Source organism: Ovis canadensis, chromosome X, assembly GCF_042477335.2.
Source record: "Ovis canadensis isolate MfBH-ARS-UI-01 breed Bighorn chromosome X, ARS-UI_OviCan_v2, whole genome shotgun sequence".
Classification (NCBI taxonomy): Eukaryota; Metazoa; Chordata; class Mammalia; order Artiodactyla; family Bovidae; genus Ovis; species Ovis canadensis.
Window position 1 is genome coordinate 118,478,694 of NC_091727.1, and position 19,310 is coordinate 118,498,003.

General features: G+C 38.1%; 1 protein-coding gene across 1 annotated transcript in view; it reads right to left on the minus strand.

Moving 5' to 3' along the window:
• Positions 1–19,310, minus strand: part of WDR44 (WD repeat domain 44) — an 88,687-nt gene that overhangs the window by 13,390 nt on the left and 55,987 nt on the right. The window contains exons 11-13 of the mRNA XM_070292123.1: positions 17,599–17,737; positions 16,280–16,344; positions 286–399 (exon numbers count right to left, since the gene is read on the minus strand). Of these exons, the coding sequence (XP_070148224.1) occupies positions 286–399; positions 16,280–16,344; positions 17,599–17,737 (318 nt within the window). The remainder of the gene's footprint in view (positions 1–285; positions 400–16,279; positions 16,345–17,598; positions 17,738–19,310) is intronic.

A 19,310-nucleotide genomic window follows, 5' to 3' on the forward strand; every position in this document is an offset into this window, starting at 1 on the left:
AGTTGAAGTCATACGCATTTGCTGAGGATATTTTGCAAAATTACTTTATAAAAAAAAGCAAGAAGTATAAGTATATAGACAGATCCAGATAGAAGCTGTTAAGTAATATAAACATTTTCTTATTAGCCTAATCTATCATTTCTCTTTTTAAATTTCAATTAATTTGTAACTCCCATAAAATAGCTACAGACATTCAGACTTGATGGAGATAATCATACAAATAAAACATTTGTTCTTATCCTAGAAAGTTATGCAGAATACAAAATTCAAATAAGCATTTCTTACTTTAGACCAGGAAAGATCAAGAAGATCAGCAGTATGTCCTTTATATTTGCAAAATGGCCGTTGTCGAAATGGTGCATTTTTATCATCAGGGTCTTCGTCAGTTCCACTGCATACCTATTTCGACATGAGAACAAATGTTAAAACTAGAAAAACGAAAGCTTCATTCTCTGTCCTCCCTGTTTGTTTTCTCCTTGTTTTGTATGATGTTTAACTGAAATCTTGACCCACTAAAACCCAACTCCTCTTTATGTTGAATCTACTACTTACTACTTCATCACCTCCTTGTCCTAATAAACTAGGGTCATCTCTAAATACATTGTGCTATTGCAATCTTTCCCTCTCTAACAAAGCTCCCACTTTTTTTTTTAAGCATCTGTTCCTTTAGGAGAGGTAGGAGCAAATACCAGGGGATGATCATGGGCTCAATAAAGGACAGAAATGGTAGGGACCTAACAGAAGCAGAAGATATTAAGAAGAGGTGGAAAGAATACACAGAAGAACTGTACAAAAAAAATCTTCATGACACAGATAATCACGATGGTGTGATCACTCACCTAGAGCTAGACGTCCTGGAATGTGAAGTCAAGTGGGCCTTAGGACGCATCACTAAGAACAAAGCTAGTGGAGGTGATGGAATATCAGTTGAGCTATTTCAAATCCTGAAAGACGATGCTGTGAAAGTGCTGCACTCAGTATGCCAGCAAATTTGGAAAACTCAGCAGTGGCCACAGGACTGGAAAAGGTCAGTTTTCATTCCAACCTCAAAGAAAGGCAATGCCAAAGAATGCTCAAACTACTGCACAAATGCACTCATCTCACATGCTAGTAAAGTGATACTTAAAATTCTCCAAGCCAGGCTTCAGCAAAATGTGAACTGTGAACTTCCAGATGTTCAAGCTGGTTTTAGAAAAGGCAGAGGAACCAGAGATCAAATTGCCAACATCTGCTGGATCATGGAAAAAGCAAGAGAGTTCCAGAAAAACATCTATTTCTCCTTTATTGATTATGCCAAAGCCTTTGACTGTGTGGATCACAACAAACTGTGGAAAATTCTGAAAGAGATGGGAATCCTAGACCACCTGACCTGCCTCTTGAGAAACCTGTATGCAGGTCAGGAAGCAACAGTTAGAACTGGACATGGAACAACAGACTGGTTCCAAATAGGAAAAGGAGTATGTCAAGGCTGTATATTGTCACCCTGCTTATTTAACTTCTATGCAGAGTATATCATGAGAAACGCTGGGCTGGACGGAGCACAAGCTGGAATCAAGATTGCCGGGAGAAATATCATTAACCTCAGATATGCAGATGACACCACCCTTATGGCAGAAAGTGAAGAGGAACTAAAGAGCCTCTTGATGAAAGTGAAAGAGGAGAGTGAAAAAGTTGGCTTTAAAGCTCAACATTCAGAAAACTAAGATCATGGCATCCGGTTCCATCACTTCATGGCAAATAGATGGGGAAAGAGTGGAAACAGTGGCTGACTTTATTTTTCTGGGCTCCAAAATCCCTGCAGATGGTGACTGCAGCCAAGAAATTAGAAGACACTTACTCCTTGGAAGGAAAGTTATGACCAACCTAGACACCATATTAAAAAGCAGAGACATTACTTTGTCAACAAAGGTCCATCTAGTCAAGGCTATGGTTTTTCCAGTAGTCATGTATGGATGTGAGAGTCGGACTATAAAGAAAGCTGAGCACCAAAGAATTGATGCTTTTGAACTGTGGTGTTGGAGAAGACTCTTGAGAGTTCCTTGGACTGCAAGGAGATCCAACCTGTCCATCCTACAGATCAGTCCTGGGTGTTCACTAGAAGGACTGATGTTGAAGCTGAAACTCCAATACTTTGGCCACCTGATGTGAAGAGTTGACTCATTGGAAAAGACCCTGATGCTGGGAAAGTTTGAGGGCAGGAGGAGAAGGGGACAACAGAGGATAAGATGGTTGGATGGCATCACCGATTCAATGGACATGGGTTTGGGTGGACTCCGGGAGTTGGTGAGGGACAGGGAGGCCTGGGGTGCTGTGGTTCATTTGGTCTTAAAGAGTCGGACATGACTGAGAGACTGAACTGAACTGACCATGATTGGTTTAAGCTAATTAAAATGAGTTCACTCTTTTCCACTGATGATTGGTTTAGGCATAAGCATATGCTAGAATTTCCATCAATAAAACATGAGGGCCAGTTGTTTGGGGATGAGGACATAGGGGAGGCTTCTAGAAAGATTTCTTCACTCTTAAACAGGAGTATTCTAAAGGGACCTTCCTCTTTTCTGCCTCTGAACACTGCTGTCTGCATGTGACAGTAAGTCACCAAGACAGTAGCAGTCATCTTACTACCATGAGGGGACCAAGTTAAAGAGAACAACAGATAATGAACAGCAAAGCAGGAGGATGGACGGACTTTGTGTCTCTGATGACATAACTGAGCTGCCGAATTAACCAACTCTGGAGCTGCCTAACCTCCAGACTGGCTGCCTTATTGTTTAAGACACTTTCAGTTGAATTTCTGTTATTTGAAGTCAAAAGCATCCTGACAGGTAGAGGTGGGTAGAAAATAATGCCATGCATGTTTGCCATGCATTTAGTTGACAATATGCTTTTGTATTCATTATCTGAATGAATCGTAACAACTCTGTGAGTAGGTATTACCATTATAAATATGAAGAAATTAACAAAAAATTGAGGCTCAAAGAGGTCAAAATAATATATTAAAAGTCACACAGCCACCTGTAAACAGCAGAACCAAAGCATGTAACTGTAAGTCCAGAGGTTGGTCCTTGTATGTTTTAGAGGATGTTGCTTGAGCAAAAATACAGGTTAGCTAATACTTGTGTATTTAGGGAAGGGTAGGTAGGATGATGAAGAGGGAGAAAAACTTGTATGGAAAAAAGTAGGGGATTAGGACAGAAAGGTACTTTGAGACCAGATCATAAAGACCCCTGGATTTGCAGTTTGAAATTTCAGACATTCTAAGGTAATGCAGAACCAAGACAAGTTTCTGAAAAGAAAAAAAATAACATGATCTGACTGGGACGTTAGAAAGAGAATGCTGGGTAATAACATAAAAGGTGGTTTGGAAAGAGAGTTGGGGCAGGAAGTGCAGTCAGTAAGTTTAAGAGTAATGAGGGCTTAAATAGGATGGTGGCTATGAGGACAGAGAGAAACTACTTTTGCTAGCTGTTAACAATTTTACAGCTTATAAAAACATCCTCACATCCACTGTGGAGGGAGACCAACAATATCAATGCACTGACCCTTTGCTAAACACTCCTAATGCTGGATGACTACAGCTACTTCCTCTCATTTTACTGTCAGATTAGTGAGCACCATGGGAAGACACAAAACAAAACAGGCCTCTTGCCCTGTTACATCAAATTCAACTTTATGTTTAATAATCCTTTTCATTTAACTAACTCCTTAGTGTATTGCCCCTAGCCATGATTCCAGGTCTCTTTTATTCTCCTCAAACATCCATTTTCTTTCATGTATATCTGAATCACTTTGCTGTATACCTGAACCTATCACAACATTGTTAATCAACTATACTCCAATATAAAGTTAAAAAAACATCCATTTTCTTTCCCTTGTATTCTACATATTTTTAAAATACTTCATGTATTTTTGATTATAAAGTAATACATACTCAGTATAGACAAATCAGAAAGCATAGAAAGTAGAAAAACTAAATTGGCCATCTTCAATCTTTCATTTTTTAAAAATATAATTGCAGTCATATTGTACACATGACTTGGGCTTCCCTGTTGGCTCAGTGATAAAGAACCTGCCTGCGAATGCAGGAGACTTGGGTTTGATCCCTGGGTCAGAAAGATACCCTGGAGAAGGAAATGGCAACCCACTCCCATATTCTTGCCTGGGAAATCCCATGGACAGAGACGCCTTGGTGGGCTGAAGTCCATGGGGTCCCAAGAGAGTTGGACAAGACTGAGCAACTAAACAACATGTGGTTCAGTATCTTCCTTTTATTTTACATGAGCACCTTCCATATTTCACTCTTTGGAAACACCTACAAGTTGCATATGGATATATCATAATTTAATCATTTCCAATTTGTTGATAATTTAGACATTTTCAATTTTTTGTGAAATAAACAGCAATTCAACAAACGTCCTGGAACACGAATCTTTATCCCCATTTTATTATTTGAAACTTAAGAGAAGTTTCAAAAGGCTTAAACCAGAGATTTGTATAGTATCTTCTGTAGTCTTAACGTGTGCATGTGTGTTAGTTGCTCAGTCGTGTCTGATTTTTTGCGACCCCATGGACTGTAGCCTGCCAGGTTCCTCTGTCCATGGAATTCTCCATGCAAGAATACTGGAGTGGGTTGCCATTTCCTTCTCCACAAAAACTGGGTGCCTGGGCCCCCGCTGGGGACCTCCACCTGTAGTCTTAATAAAATCAGGTAAATTTATTGAAGAAAATTTTAGAAATACAGAGAAATATAAAGAATCAAATAAAAATGACCTAAAACCCTATCACTTAGAGATAACTACTAGTTACAATTTATATTTCCTTTAAATTTTAAAATCTATAAATATTTATAGATATTTTTAGTTAAGATTGGGATAATAATATATCAAACTTTTCATTCTGCTTTTTTCACTATACATCTAGGATATTTTTTAATGGCATTAAATAATCTTTGAAAATAATTTAAGGACCGAAACATAATAATCTATTACACTGTATAGATTATACCACAGTTTTTATTTTCCAACCATAAAAATTTTGTTTGTTCAAGTTTTAGCTATTCTGAAACACTAACATAAAAATCCTTTTACTTACATCTTTAGGCATATATGATTATTTCTTTATGATAAATTTTTATTAAAGGCAGAATTCCAAATGAAATCTTATGTATTTTATCTATATCTCTCTGAATAGATATATATATGTAGAGAGATATTTTTTCTCTGTGTAAATATAATATATATATAAACCTTATTATGAATCTTTCAAATATACACAGAAGTAGATAAAATAATATACAGTAAAATAAACTCCATGCATCCATCACCTTCTTTAATGATTATCAACATTTTATTCATCTTATCAATCTTCCTACTTTTATGTATTTGCTTATTTTTGCTGGAGCAGTAAAAGGAAGATCTAAACATCATCATTTTATCAGTAAATATTCTATACGTATCTCTAACTAATAATCTCTCTTTTAAGTATAACTGTCATTACGTTATCATACCTAAAAATACCATTTGTATCATCTAATATCTAATTTATATCTAAACATCCTGATTATATAAAAATGTCATTTTATAGTTAGATTGCTTTGAAAATTTAACCTTTTGATATTTATTAACACTTACTATATACCAGGTATGGTATATAACTTGAGTGCCAAAATAAATATTTCAAATCTACTTACAATCTATTCTCAGTATTTGAGTCAGAATAAGCCTTTTAAAATATGTCAGACTATGTTGTTCTCTGTTCAAAAACTCTCCATCGGTTTCTTTCTCAGAGTAAAAGCCAAAGTCCTTGCAGTGGCCTACATATTACGGCTGCCCCATCTACACCTCCATGACTTCATTTTCTACTACTCTTCTCTTGCTCAGTGGCTCCAGCTACCCAGGCCTCAATGCTAATTATTGAACATACCAAAACTCCTGCCTTATCACTGTTTCACATGCTGCTGTTCCCTCTACTGGGAATGTTCTTCTCCTCCACATAGCCAGATAGATGATCCCTCTCTCACCTCCTTCAAGTTTTCCTCAAATGACAACTTCTCAACGAAGCTTTGCTTGTCCACTGTATTTACCTCCCATCACCCCACTTTATTTTTTTCCATGAAAATTTTCACCTTCTAATATGTTACAAAATTTACTTGTTTTGTCTCTCTGTCTTCAACCATGAGAGTAAGTTTCACAAAAATAGATTTTTTGGTTTATTTTATTCACTACTATATCCCCAGCCTTCATGGATCAGAGCCTTGTCATGGAGAAGGGGCTTGCATAACTCAATGAAGCTCTGAGCCATGCTGTGCAGGGTCACCCAAGAAAGACGGGTCACAGTAGAGAGTTCTGACAAAATGTGGTCCACTGGAGGAGGGAATGGCAAACCACTGCAGTGTTCTTGCTGTGAGAACCCCATTAACATAAACAGTTATGACACCGAAAGATGATACCAAAAGATGAGCGCCTTCCCCTGCCCCCTCATAGGTCAGAAGGTGTCCAATATGCTACTGGGGAAGAGTGGAGGGCAATTAACTGCTGCTGCTGCTGCTAAGTCACTTCAGTCGTGTCTGACTCTGTGCGACCCCATAGACGGCAGCCCACCAAGCTCCCCCATCCCTGGGATTCTCCAGGCAAGAACACTGGAGTGGGTTGCCATTTCCTTCTCCAATGCATGAAAGTGAAAAGTGAAAAGTGAAGTCGCTCAATCGTGTCTGACTCTTCATGACCCCATGGACTGCAGCCCACCATGCTCCTCTGTCCATGGGCTTTTCCAGGCAAGAGTACTGGAGTGGGTTGCCATTGCCTTCTCCAGGCAATTACTAATAGTTCCAGAAAGAAAGAAGTGGTGGGGCCAAAGTGGAAATGATGTTCATTTGTCGATGTGCCTGGTGGTGAAAGTAAAGTTCAATGCTGTAAAGAACAATAGTGTGTAAGAAGCTAGAATGTTAGGTTCATGAATCAAGGTAAACTGGATGTGATCAAGCAGGAGACAGCAAGAGTGAACATCAATATCTTAGTAATCAGTGAACAAAAATGAATGGGAATGGGCCAATTTAATTCAGATGGCCATTATATCTACTACTGTAGGCAAGAATCCCATAGAAGAAATGGAGTAGCCCTCATAGTCAACAAGAGTTTGAAATGCAGTACTTAGGTGCAATCTCAAAAATGACAGAATGATCTCAGTTCGTTTCTAAGGCAAACCACTCAACATCACAGGAATCCAAGTCTATGCCCCAACCACTGATGTTGAAGAAGCTGAAGTTGACCAGTTCTATGAAGACCTACAAGCCCTTTTAGAACCAACATCCAAAAAAAAAAAAAAGATGTCCTTTTCATCATAGGGAATTGGAGTGCAAAATTCCAATAGGGAATTGGAAGTCAAGAGATACCTGGAGTAACAGCCAAGTTTGGCCTTGACGTACAAAATAAAGAAGGGCAAAGGTTAACAGAGTTTTCTCAAGAGAACACACTGGTCATAGCAAACATACTCTTCCAACAACACAAGAGATGACTCTACACATGGACATCACCAAATGGTCAATACTGAAAACAGACTGATTATATTCTTTGCAGCCAAAGATGGAGACGCTCTACACAGCCAGCAAAAAGAAGATTTGGAGCTGACTGTGGCTCAGATCATGAGTTCCTTATTGCAAAATTCAGGCTTAATTGAAGAAATTAGGGAAAACCATTAGGCCATTCAGATATGACCTAAATCAAATCCCTTATGATTATATAGTGGAAGTGACAAACAGATTCAAGGGACTAGATCTGGTAGACAGAGTGCCTAAAGAACTATGAACAGAGGTTCATAACACTGTACAGGAGGCAGTGACCAAAACAATCACCAAGAAAAAGAAATGCAAGAAGGTAAAGAGGTTGTCTGAGGAAGCTTTACAAATAGCTGGGAGGTGAAAGGCAAGGGAGAAAAGGAAAAATATACCCAACTGAATGAAGCATTCCAGAGAATAGCAAGGAGAGATAACAGGCCTTCTTCAATGAAAGTGCAAAGAACTAGAGGAAAACAATAAAATGGGAAAGACTAGAGACCTTGTCAAAACTGGAGATACCAAGGGAACATTTCATGCAAGGATGGGCAAAATAAAGGACAGGAAATGTAAGGACCAAACAGGCAAAAGAGATAAAGAACAGGTGGCAAGAATACACAGAACTATACAAAAAAGGTCTTAAGGACCTGGATAACCATGATGGTGTGGGCACTCACCTAGAGCCAAACATCCTGGAGTGTGAAATCAAGGGGGCCTTAGGCAGCATTACTATGAACAAAGCTAGTGGAGGTGATGGAATTCCAGCTGAGTTATTTAAAATCCTAAAAGGTGATGCTGTTAAAAGTGTTGCATTCAAAGTGCGAGCAAATTTGGAAAACTCAGCAATGGCCACAGGACTGGAAAAGGTCAGTTTTCATTCCAGTCTCAAAGAAGGGCAGTGCCAAACTACCGTATAATTGTGCTCATTTCACATGCTACTAAAGTTATGCTCAAAATCCTTCAGCCAGGCTTCAACAATATGTGAACTAAAAACTTCCAGATGTACAAGCTGGGTTTACAAAAGGCAGAGGAACCAAGATCAAATTGCCAGCATTCACAGGATCACAGAGAAAGCAAGGGAGTTCCAGAAAAACATCTGCTTCATCGACTATGTGAAAGCCTTTGACTGTGTGGATCACAACAAACTGGAAAATTCTTCAAGAGATGAGAATACCAGACCCCCTTACCTGCCTCCTGAGAAACCTGTATTTAGGTCAAGAAGCAACAGTTAGAACTGGACATGGAACAACAGACTGGTTCCAAATAGGAAAAGGGATACATCAAGGCTGTATATTGTCACCCTGGCTTATTTAACTTATACGCACAGTACATCATGTGAAATGCCAGGCTGGATGAATCAAGCTGGAATCAAGATTGCCGGGAGAAATATCAATAACCTCAGATATGAAGATACCACTACCCTTATGGCAGAAAGTGAAGAGGAACTAAAGAGCCTCTTGATGAAGGTGAAAGAGGAGAGTGAAAAAGCTGGCTTTAAACTCAACATTCAAAAAACTAAGGTCATGGCATCTGGTCCCATCACTTCATGGCAAATAGAAGAGATAAAAGTAGAAGCAGCAACACATTTTATTTTCTTGGGCTCCAATATCACTGCAGACAGTGACAGCAGCAGTGAAATTCAAAGATGCTTGCTTCTTGGAAGGAAAGCTATGACAAACCTAGACAGCATATTAAAGAGCAGAGACATTACTTTGCCAGCAAAGGTCCATATAGTCACTGTGGTTTTTCCAGTAGTCATGTAAAGATGTGAGAGTTGAACTGGAAAGAAGGCTGAGCACCAAATAATTAATGCTTTTGAATTATGGTTTTAAGACTCTTGAGAGTCCCTTGGACAGTAAGGAGATCAAAACAGTCAATCCTAAAAAAATCAACCCTGAATATTCATTAGAAGGACTGATGCTGAACCTGAAGCTCCAATACTTTGGCCACTTGATGCAAAGAGCCAGCTCTCGGGAAAATAACTTGATGCTGGAAAAGACAGAAGACAAAAGAAGAGGACAGTAGAGGATGAGATGGTTAGATAGCACCAACTCAACAGATATGAATTTGAGCAAACTCTAGGAGATAGTGAAGGACAGGGGAGCCTGGCGTGCTGCAGCCCATGGGCTTGCAAAGAGTTGGACATGACTTAGCAACTGAACAACAACAGATGCTCAATAAGTATTTGCTGACTAAATGAAGACACAGTACCAGACCTTCAGATGCCAACTAGTGGAGCATAATGGTTAACAGCATTAGATCTAAAGACAGATCAGAAAAGTGAAAGTGTTACTTGTTCAGTCATGTCTGGCTTTTTTTGACCCCACGGAGTGTAGCTCTCCAGGCTCCTCTATCCATGTGATTCTCCAGGCAAGAATACTTGAGTGGGTAGCCAATCCCTACTCCAGGGGATCACTCTGACCCAGGGATTGAACCCGGATATTCTCATTGCAGGCAGATTCTTTACAATCCGAGCCACCAGGGAAGCCCAAAAGACTGATTAGAGCTGGGTTCTAATTCTGGTACTGTCTACCTACTGTGTAAAATTGGTATATCACTCAATATCTAAGTTAGCCTTCTTTTCTTCATCTGTAAAACAGGGTTCTTAATAGTACTTCACAACAGTACCAGGATTGTTGTGAGGCTAAGTAAGACATAAAATGTACTTAGTGAAATACATGGCACAGAGTAAAGGCTCATAAAATGTTATTACATAAATTGATATAGTATATAGTAAATGCTTTTAACAGAACTACGGGTAAAGTACCATGGAACAGTGAGGGAGCACTGATTAAATTAGGTGAAGCAAGGAATGTTTCAATGAGGAGAAAAGTCTTAAATGAATTTCCCAGGCAAAAGGGGAAAAGCATATGTAAATACATGGAATCAACAAAGGGTCTGACATTTTTGTTGGGGCATGAACAACCAAGTGGCTCCCATAAGGTTTGGGAGAGGGAAGGGTTGGAAGTAACAGTGAGAGCTGAGGTCAGGCTGATCTCTGAAAGACTGAGTCATCTAAGGAATTTAGACCTAATCCTATAGGAAAAAAAGAGAGCCAAAAGGAGCGCTTAAACAGTAGAGTAACATGATCAGGTCAAGGCTATGGTTTTTCCAGTAGTCACGTATGGATGTGAGAGTTGGACTGTGAAGAAAGCTGAGCACCGAAGAATTGATGCTTTTGAACTGTGGTGTTGCAGAAGACTCTTGAGAGCCCCTTGGACTGCAAGATCAAACCAGTCCATCCTAAAGGAGATCAGTCCTGAATATTCACTGGAAGGACTGATGTTGAAGCTGAAACTCCAATACTTTGGCCACCTCATGTGAAGAGTTGACTCACTGGAAAAGATTCTGATGCTGGGAGGGATTGGGGGCAGGAGGAGAAGGCGACGACAGAGGATGAGATGGCTGGATGGTATCACCGACTTGATGGACGTGAGTTTGAGTGAACTCTGGGAGTTGGTGATGGACAGGGAGGCCTGGTATGCTGCAATTCATGGGGTCAACAAAGAGTCAGACACGACTGAGCGACTGAACTGAACTGAACTGAACATGATCAGATTTGTTTTACAGGAAACTAATTCTGCTGGCAGTGTGGATCAAAGAGTGGAATCTGGGAGAACAGCTCTAATGGTCCAGGTAAGAGATAAAGGCCTGGATTGTAGTAGTGGAAATGAAAGGAATGGCCATATTCCAAAGACACTTCAGATTAAGTGGACAGGATATGGTAAATGAGTAGACACTGAAAGAAACAAAAGAATGAAAAGTGATCACAGCTTCTAACTCAGGAGATAACATATTTATTAAACAGTGACCTGATTGATATCAAGTATGTAGACCATCAAAGGAGTGTTTTCTCAGGAAAATGGTAATTCTGTTTTGGGCATATATTATCATTGTTGATATATGTCTTCTCCCACACATTGCTTGTTGGCATGAATTATCCACTGCATCTTTATATTTTTAGTGCCTAACACATTTTTGACATTTAATAATTGTTTGTTGGCTGAACCAAATATAAACTAGTGTGCATTTTAAATAAAATACTGCATGTGTACAATTTCACAAAAATTTCCTCTCACTTTCTTACAGTTAAGTCCTTTCATCCAAGCTTTAGACTCTAATGATTTTGAAGGGGATGAGAATGTCACCCCAAAACATGCCCCTTTGCCTAAGGATTCTTTTGAGCTGAAGGCAACTGAGAAGAAAGAGACAAGAAAAAACATCTGCCCTCCTCCTTTCTATCTGAAAGCAGAGCATAAAATGCCCTTTGTGAAGGTGTCTCCCCCTCACCTCTCCCTTACCAGGAAGGAGAGAATCAATCTTATCTGCCTAAACAGAATCTTAGTAAATAACCGTTACCTTCCATTAGTTTCCCCAACAGATTTACCTTCTCACAATTTACTGCCCCTAAAAGCCTAAACTCCTTTTTCTTTATCTTGTCACTTTTCCACTAACTTCTTGCTCTTTGTTAAAATGATATATAAGCTCCTGTGTATAACAGCTTTTTGGGGTCTTCACTCTTTCCCTAGGAAGGCCTCCATATGCATACATAATAAACAGTCTCTCCTCTTAATCTGTCTTTTGTCAGATTATTTCATAGATCCCAGCCACAGAATGTAAGATGGTAGAGGAAATTTTTTCTTCCCCTACAATCTATTCTCAAAAATTCTAAGCAGAAACTAAATGCTATAACAACCATATTGGTATTCCACTAATAAAGTGCACCAAACATAAATAGATTTATCCAAGAAAAACATTAATTTTTAGGCAAACATCATACTTACAACTTCTAGTGTCAAGAAGAAATGTTACATGACTGTAGCATAATGGAGCAAACTAAACACACCCTTCTTCCTTATGTTTACTGAGCTACTTTCGGAAATCAATAGAAACAGAGTATAAGAGCCAGAATTCTAGGCTTGGCATAACCAATGAGTAGGTGAGTGATGTTGGGTATGTCACTCTGTATGCCCAACTGTACAATAAGTACTTTTATGGACTCTATTTTACATGGATGCTAAGAAGCCAAGAGTCTGTAAGAGATGTAAGTCTATATCTCAAAAGAGATAAAATATAAGATACCACTATCATGAGGAAAAAGAAAAAAGAACACATATATAAGGGAAATAAACTCTACTGTGCTTACTGTGCCTCACTGCAGCAAGTAATAGGTTCAAAGATAATACTAGATATCAAACTCCAAAGGCATAGGGTCTTCATTTAACTGTCTCCATATAGAATGACAGACATGAAAGAAACCCCAAAGAATCTTTTCCTGAAAATAACAGATATAAATGATACTCAACTACCCCAGAAAATAGAGTTGAGTACTTCAGGGCATCAGTACTTTCTGGGTCAAAGAACTATGTATACCTGTGGTGGATACATGTTGATGTATGGCAAAACCAATACAATATTGTAAAGCAGTTAACCTCCAATTAAAATAAATAAATTTATTAAAAAAAAAAAGAACTACTATGTTCATTTCCCATCCCCCCCCCAACTGCTCCCGCCTTGCTACCCTACAACCCAGCTAGACCACACAGCATGTGGGATCTTAGTTACCCAACCAGGGACTGGACCCTTTGTTTCCTTCAGTGGAAGTGTGGCATCCCAATCACTGGACTGCCAGGAAAGTCCCTATGCTCCTCATTTAATATGTCTTCTATTCAAACAATGTTGGGAGTTACTTAGGGGTTTGGGGGAGGGTAGGAATGGAAGTAGTTAATAATTTGTAAGTAGCATTGTTAAAATAAGATAATATAAGATGGTACAAATAGTCCCTGTTTTTAATAGTAATCAAGACCTGGAAGCTTTACTGTGAATTAAACTAATAAAAGCAAATCCTTTTCCCCTAAGGCAAAGTAGTTAAAATTTTAACGACTACATTAGTTAGTAAAGGTTTTATGGAGGAAATGGGCCTTGAAGAACAGGCCAAGTTTAAAGTAGAAAAAAAAGGGAGACTGCAGGCATCTAGATAAGGGAATAGGAATGAATGAAAGGCATAGAAGTGGTAATTTAACACTGATTTAGGCCTGCTGCAGTCAGGCATGGGGTTAGGTTCAAGGATACTAAGATCTGTGATACACAGATATTTGCCTTCAATTGGTTCTGAGCCTAGCCAGAGGGACAAACTGCCAAGGAAGACACAGTAAGTAATATCAATGTCAAAGTACATATGACATACTATCAGAACACAAGCGAGGAACAATTTTGCTTGCATGACTCAGGGAAAATAATGAGAAGATAAGATATTTAGGCTGAATCCTGAAGGATAAGTGGGGATTTGCTCTGTAAGGAAAGGGGATAGGAAGGGAATTCCTGGCAAAGCAAACCACATGAATGAAGACATGAAAGTGAGTATTTAGGGTACAGACCTACATCTGGCCTAGCCAGTAGGATGCAGAGGTACTAGGAAATCAGTACTGAGTTAAAAAGGTAAGAAGAGGTAATATCAGGAAGGATGGTGACAAGGAGCCACTAGACGATTTTAAATCACAAAATGATACACTCAAGTCTGGAATTCCCTAATGGTCCAGTGGTTAGGATTCCTTGCTTCCAAACCAGGGGCCACAGGTTCCATTCGCAAGCCTTGTGGTGTGGCAAAAACAAACAAACAAACAAAAAAAAACTAGTGGCAGTAGAGACCAGAGACAGAAAACCCAATTAGGAGGCTACAGCAAGCATCTAAATAAGTATCAAGGGTCAAGATGATGTGAGTGATGAGGTGACAGATTCCATGGACATAGGAAGAGGTAGACTGGATAGAATTTTTAACTAATTTGACCTGTGAGTGAGAAAGAAAAAGTAATAGAGTGTTTCTAACTGACTTAAAAAGGTAATTTATGGATATTGATGCCATTAAAGATGGCTCAAAAGAGCAGGAGCAGGGTTGTGAGTAGATAATAATAAAATACATTTTCGTGAATGATCATTAATATCTAACCAGCTGCTCAAGTCAGACACATGGGAATCATCCTATGCTACTCATTTTTTGCCCCAGGTAGTGAGTTATCAATTCTTTCTTTTATATTTCTCAAATTCAGCTCCTCTTTATGGTTTCTAGACTCATTACTATCTTAATCTACCATAATTGAAGTACTCATTTCTTTATGAAGTTGAGAGCCTCTTAAACGGTCTCCCTGTCTCTAGCCTGGAACCTCCATCCAATCTGTCTTTTACACTGCTACCAGAATGCTCTTTCCAAAACAAAAATCTAAACATTTTAACTCAGCTTCTGATCTAAACTCCTCAAAGCCCATCCTTCCCCAGTACCTTGAGGATAAAGTTCATGTCTTGGTTTAACATAAAAAGCCACTTAAAATCCCAATCCTGTCTCCTTTCCTACAACTCCCACACATGCAGCCTTTGGTCCAGCCAGGTAGTACCTTTAACATGCCATGCTGTTTCAGCCTCCATGCTTTTGCACTTGCTATCTGCTCTGATACTCCCCTTCCTTCCTTGTCTTACATAATTGACTCCTTGTTCAAAGCCTCCAGGGAGCTTTTCCTGACACCCTGATTCATAAGGCTAACTTGTATATTTGTGTAGTATCTTTGATAGAGTATTATCATCAAATACTATAACTGCAGGTATACCTATTTCACTAGTCAGCAAGATCCCTGAGGCCACAAAATAAGTCTCCTTTGATTTTGCTGAATCTAGCAGTGTGTGGAACATGTAACAGACACTCAAAATTGATGTGCTTAAAGAACATGTAGGTGGAGAGAGCCTTTATATATTGTTATGTGAAAAGGGCAACATGCACAATAAGATTTCATTGTTGTTTAAAAAACATAAAGCTCTTGAAAGAAGACAAGAATTTTGGAGCCAAAGCCAGTTCAGGATTGGAGGCAGTAAGTGAATATCTTAATTGAGAATGGACAAAGGACAAAACTCAAGGAAACAGCAATACTTAAAGGGGTGGAAGAGGAAGAGACAGCAGGGGTATAGGAAGAGAACAAGGAAGAACAGAACCATGGAAAGCTGAGGGGAGTATGTTTAGAGTAGGGAAAAATTCGTGTCAAATACCATAGAGCTAATGAAATCCCAGGAAAATACTACTGAGCAGGTGAACATTTTAGGTTCTCTTTATTTGCATAACCTTTGCCTCACTCAATACATAAGAACCACAGGGGACAGCTTAGAAAATTTTGCATTCTGCTTTTTAGGTTTAAAACTGGTTATGTTTAACTTTCCAGCTCTGAGACCAAATGAAAATCATTAAGATATTTTAAACTACCTGACACTGGAATAAAGCATTTACTAAACCAAGAAGATGGAAAAATTAAGATATTTCAGCATCTTTTTTTCTTTTCTTAGTTACTTCTTATTCAGGTATCCATTACTTTTATTATTTTAAAAATATCTAGGGACTCCGGGGGAAAAGGTTCAATCCCTGGCCAGGGAACTAAGATCTCACATGCTGTGTGGTGTGGGCAAAAACTAGGAGAAAATTTTTAAATAAAGTACCTCACATGGATTTGAGGAGAGGGAATTTTTTTGTTTAGATTTACATTAGTATAGTAGTTTGAATAATATTAGTCACTGTGTGACAACCTTTAACCATCACAATTTTTCATTTACTAATTCTAACAGAAGGAATTCTCATTTCTAATGCATCTCAATTTTAAGTGTTTTCATGAATCTGTAATATCTGATAAACAAGGTATTTCATGGTTAAAAAAATCATAGCATGTAACAACAGTAACCATAAAATAATGAACATACCCCTGTATCTGTATCAGATTTTGATGAATTTAGACTTTCCTGAGAAGGTGATGGGGACACACGTCCTAAAATGACATAATAATTGTTAAAAGGCATGTATGTATATACAACTGTATATACACACACAAAGAAAACATCAATCACAAATAATAATACAGTAACACCTAATTAAAAGTCATAGAATGCATCATTCTAGAAAAATGTATTTTTCTAAACAAGCAAAGCATTAACTCTTAGGCACCAAAGTATTTGCTTTTCTTGTTTTTATATAGAATCTTTATAAATTGGCTTTATCACATCTCCAATTTAATAAAATATTGTTATATCCTCATTATTCATTGTGAAGACATTCTTGTCAATCAGAACAATTAGCAAGACAAACAATAAAGGGGCAAAAAGTGTCTGGGCTCAATGGCCACTGAAAATTGTCTGCTCTAGGCAGGGCAATAAAAGAAATGTACAATAAACAGCTTTACTTTCTGTCAACTCATTATGATCTCAAATTATGTTATTATAACATATTTCAAACAACCTCATGGGGCTACTAAAGTATATGGGCCCCGCTGGCCGGTTTAGTGGCTCTCCCTAGATTTCTATGTTCCTCAAACTACTACTGCAACTATATTCTATACTCCTGCCCATGGTCACCTCTATTCTTCTTTCTCCCATATGTTAACTTAATGTATTCAGCCTTGGATGACTGGATAGCAAGAGGTTTGTGGTGAAAATGTACTGCAGTTAAATAATGACAATAATTACAAGAAAATAATCCTATACACTTAAAGCTCCTAAAACATCAATTCTAAACACTTTGCTGATAACATAATACAGAAATATTTTACATAGTTGTAATTGTGTGTATACACATCATATTCGGGGGTTACTCTTTTCCATTTAACCTAGTTTCATATACTCATTGATGTATTGACAAATCACATTTACTTTCCATGGCTTATGTTTCCTTAATCATTCTTTACTTATTAGATGTATGTATTATTCTCATTCTTTTTCTAGATTAATCACACATTTCATTTTAACCTAGGATAGACTTGAAAGTTACCAGGGGAAACCAAACCACCTTGTCCTCAATAGTTCATGAATTTAACTCTGCAGTATACCTGATAACAGATAAAGTCAAAAACTTTGTGGTAGTTTTTTTCACTGGGTTTAGATGCTTTTTGCTGTTGACTTCTGTCTTACTTTTAGGTTTGTGGCTTTTACGGAAAGTAGTGGTTGCTGCAAATGATTGCCAGATAAGAGCGTATTATTATACCTAATGTCTCCAGATTTTTAAAATCCTGCCAATAAAGGAAAAATACCTTCTGTATTGTATTTCATTCGCATATTGTTGAAATAGTCAAAAGCATTTTTTAAAGCCCATATTCTCACTACATTGTCTTGTCCAGCAGAGGCAAGTAATCTGCCACAGTGAGAAAATTTCATGGTCCACACAGCTCCCTGTGAAAACAAAAGAAGGTTCAAAGTTCAAAAGTTGAGACATTATTTTTCAGCCAAAAAAACCCCTTATATTATAAGTTGTATGCCAAATGATACATACAATAATGTCCTTGCATATAAACAAGTTCCATTCCAAAAGTGCCTTCCTAAGTCCAATTTGTTCTTAAGTCCAACAAAGTTAGCTTAGGTACCCAACTAACACAATCGGCTATACAGTACTGTACTGTAGTAGATTTATGATACTTTTCAAACAAAAAATATACAAACACAAAAAATTAAGACAACATTTTTAATCTTACAGTACAGTACCTTGAAAAGTAGAGTAGTACCACCTATATCACCACTGCTTTTATACTTGCTTCCAGACATCCTGGGCTTGAAATAAGGATACTGTACTACTGTACTCTATACAGTACTGTAAAGTACACAAAAGCACAGCCACTTGTAGAGGATGCACACATGTGACCATGTATGCCAGACACGCGAACTTACGTGATTGGACATGCAAATACAGGTTCGCATCTTTGAAAGTTCGCAGGTTGAAGGTTTGTATGTAGGAGACTTATTGTATACTAAAATAATGCTCACATGACTAGCACCACTTAAAGCTAACAGTCCAGTGGCGTTATAATACCACAAAAGGGGCCTTTAGAAGACAGGGGAAAGACAGCTGAGCTGCAGTTTGCTATAATGTAAACTAACAACTTCAAGACCTATATATTGTCCACATATTAACGGAAATGGGAGATCTGAGGTGGCCAGAAACCTTCACTGCAAAAGTACAAATCCTAGCTTGGGGTCTTAGTCTCCTAGCTGAACATGACAGCAAGTGGGATAGGAGGGGGCACAGCCCTGAGAATAGCAATAACAACTCTTGACAAGGGCTGAGGGAAGAATAAGGTGCACCCTAGCAGTAATCCTCATAGCACTGGGCATTTGGAAGTGTTGGAATGGTGCAGTCTCATTCTGTTTTTCTCCCCAGAAAAAAACTTTTGTAGCATATTGCTAAAATTCCCAGACAGACAGTATTGAAAAGAGTTGGGGGGTATGTGGGGGAAAGCAATAAAGAACGTGAATCCTTAAATTGGAAAGGCCAAATCCCAAATATCACCACTTATCACCACTATTAAATTGATAACATACATCTATGCAGATCAAAAAGATCATCCAAGTTAGAGGTAACGGTTTATTTACTGGAATATTCATTTCCACAAAATTCCCACAAAAATGTTAAGAAATTTGTCATTTGGAACATACTGCCATGAGATTTTAACTTAAAACTAGAAATACTGAAAAAGTCTCAATATAGTACAAGGAAATTCATCAGATTCCTTAAGGAACTTACTATAAACAACTCAAGCTTTTAAAAAACTTTTATTTTACTGAAGTGTAGCTGATTTACAATGCTGTGTTAATTTCTGCCATATAGTGCAGTGATTCAGTTGCAAATATAATACATATTCTTTTTTATACTCTTTTCCATTATAGTTTATCACAGGATATTGAATATAGTTCCCTATGCTCTACGACTCAAATGTTTTATGTGTAGATTATAAGCACCAAAGTAAATTCA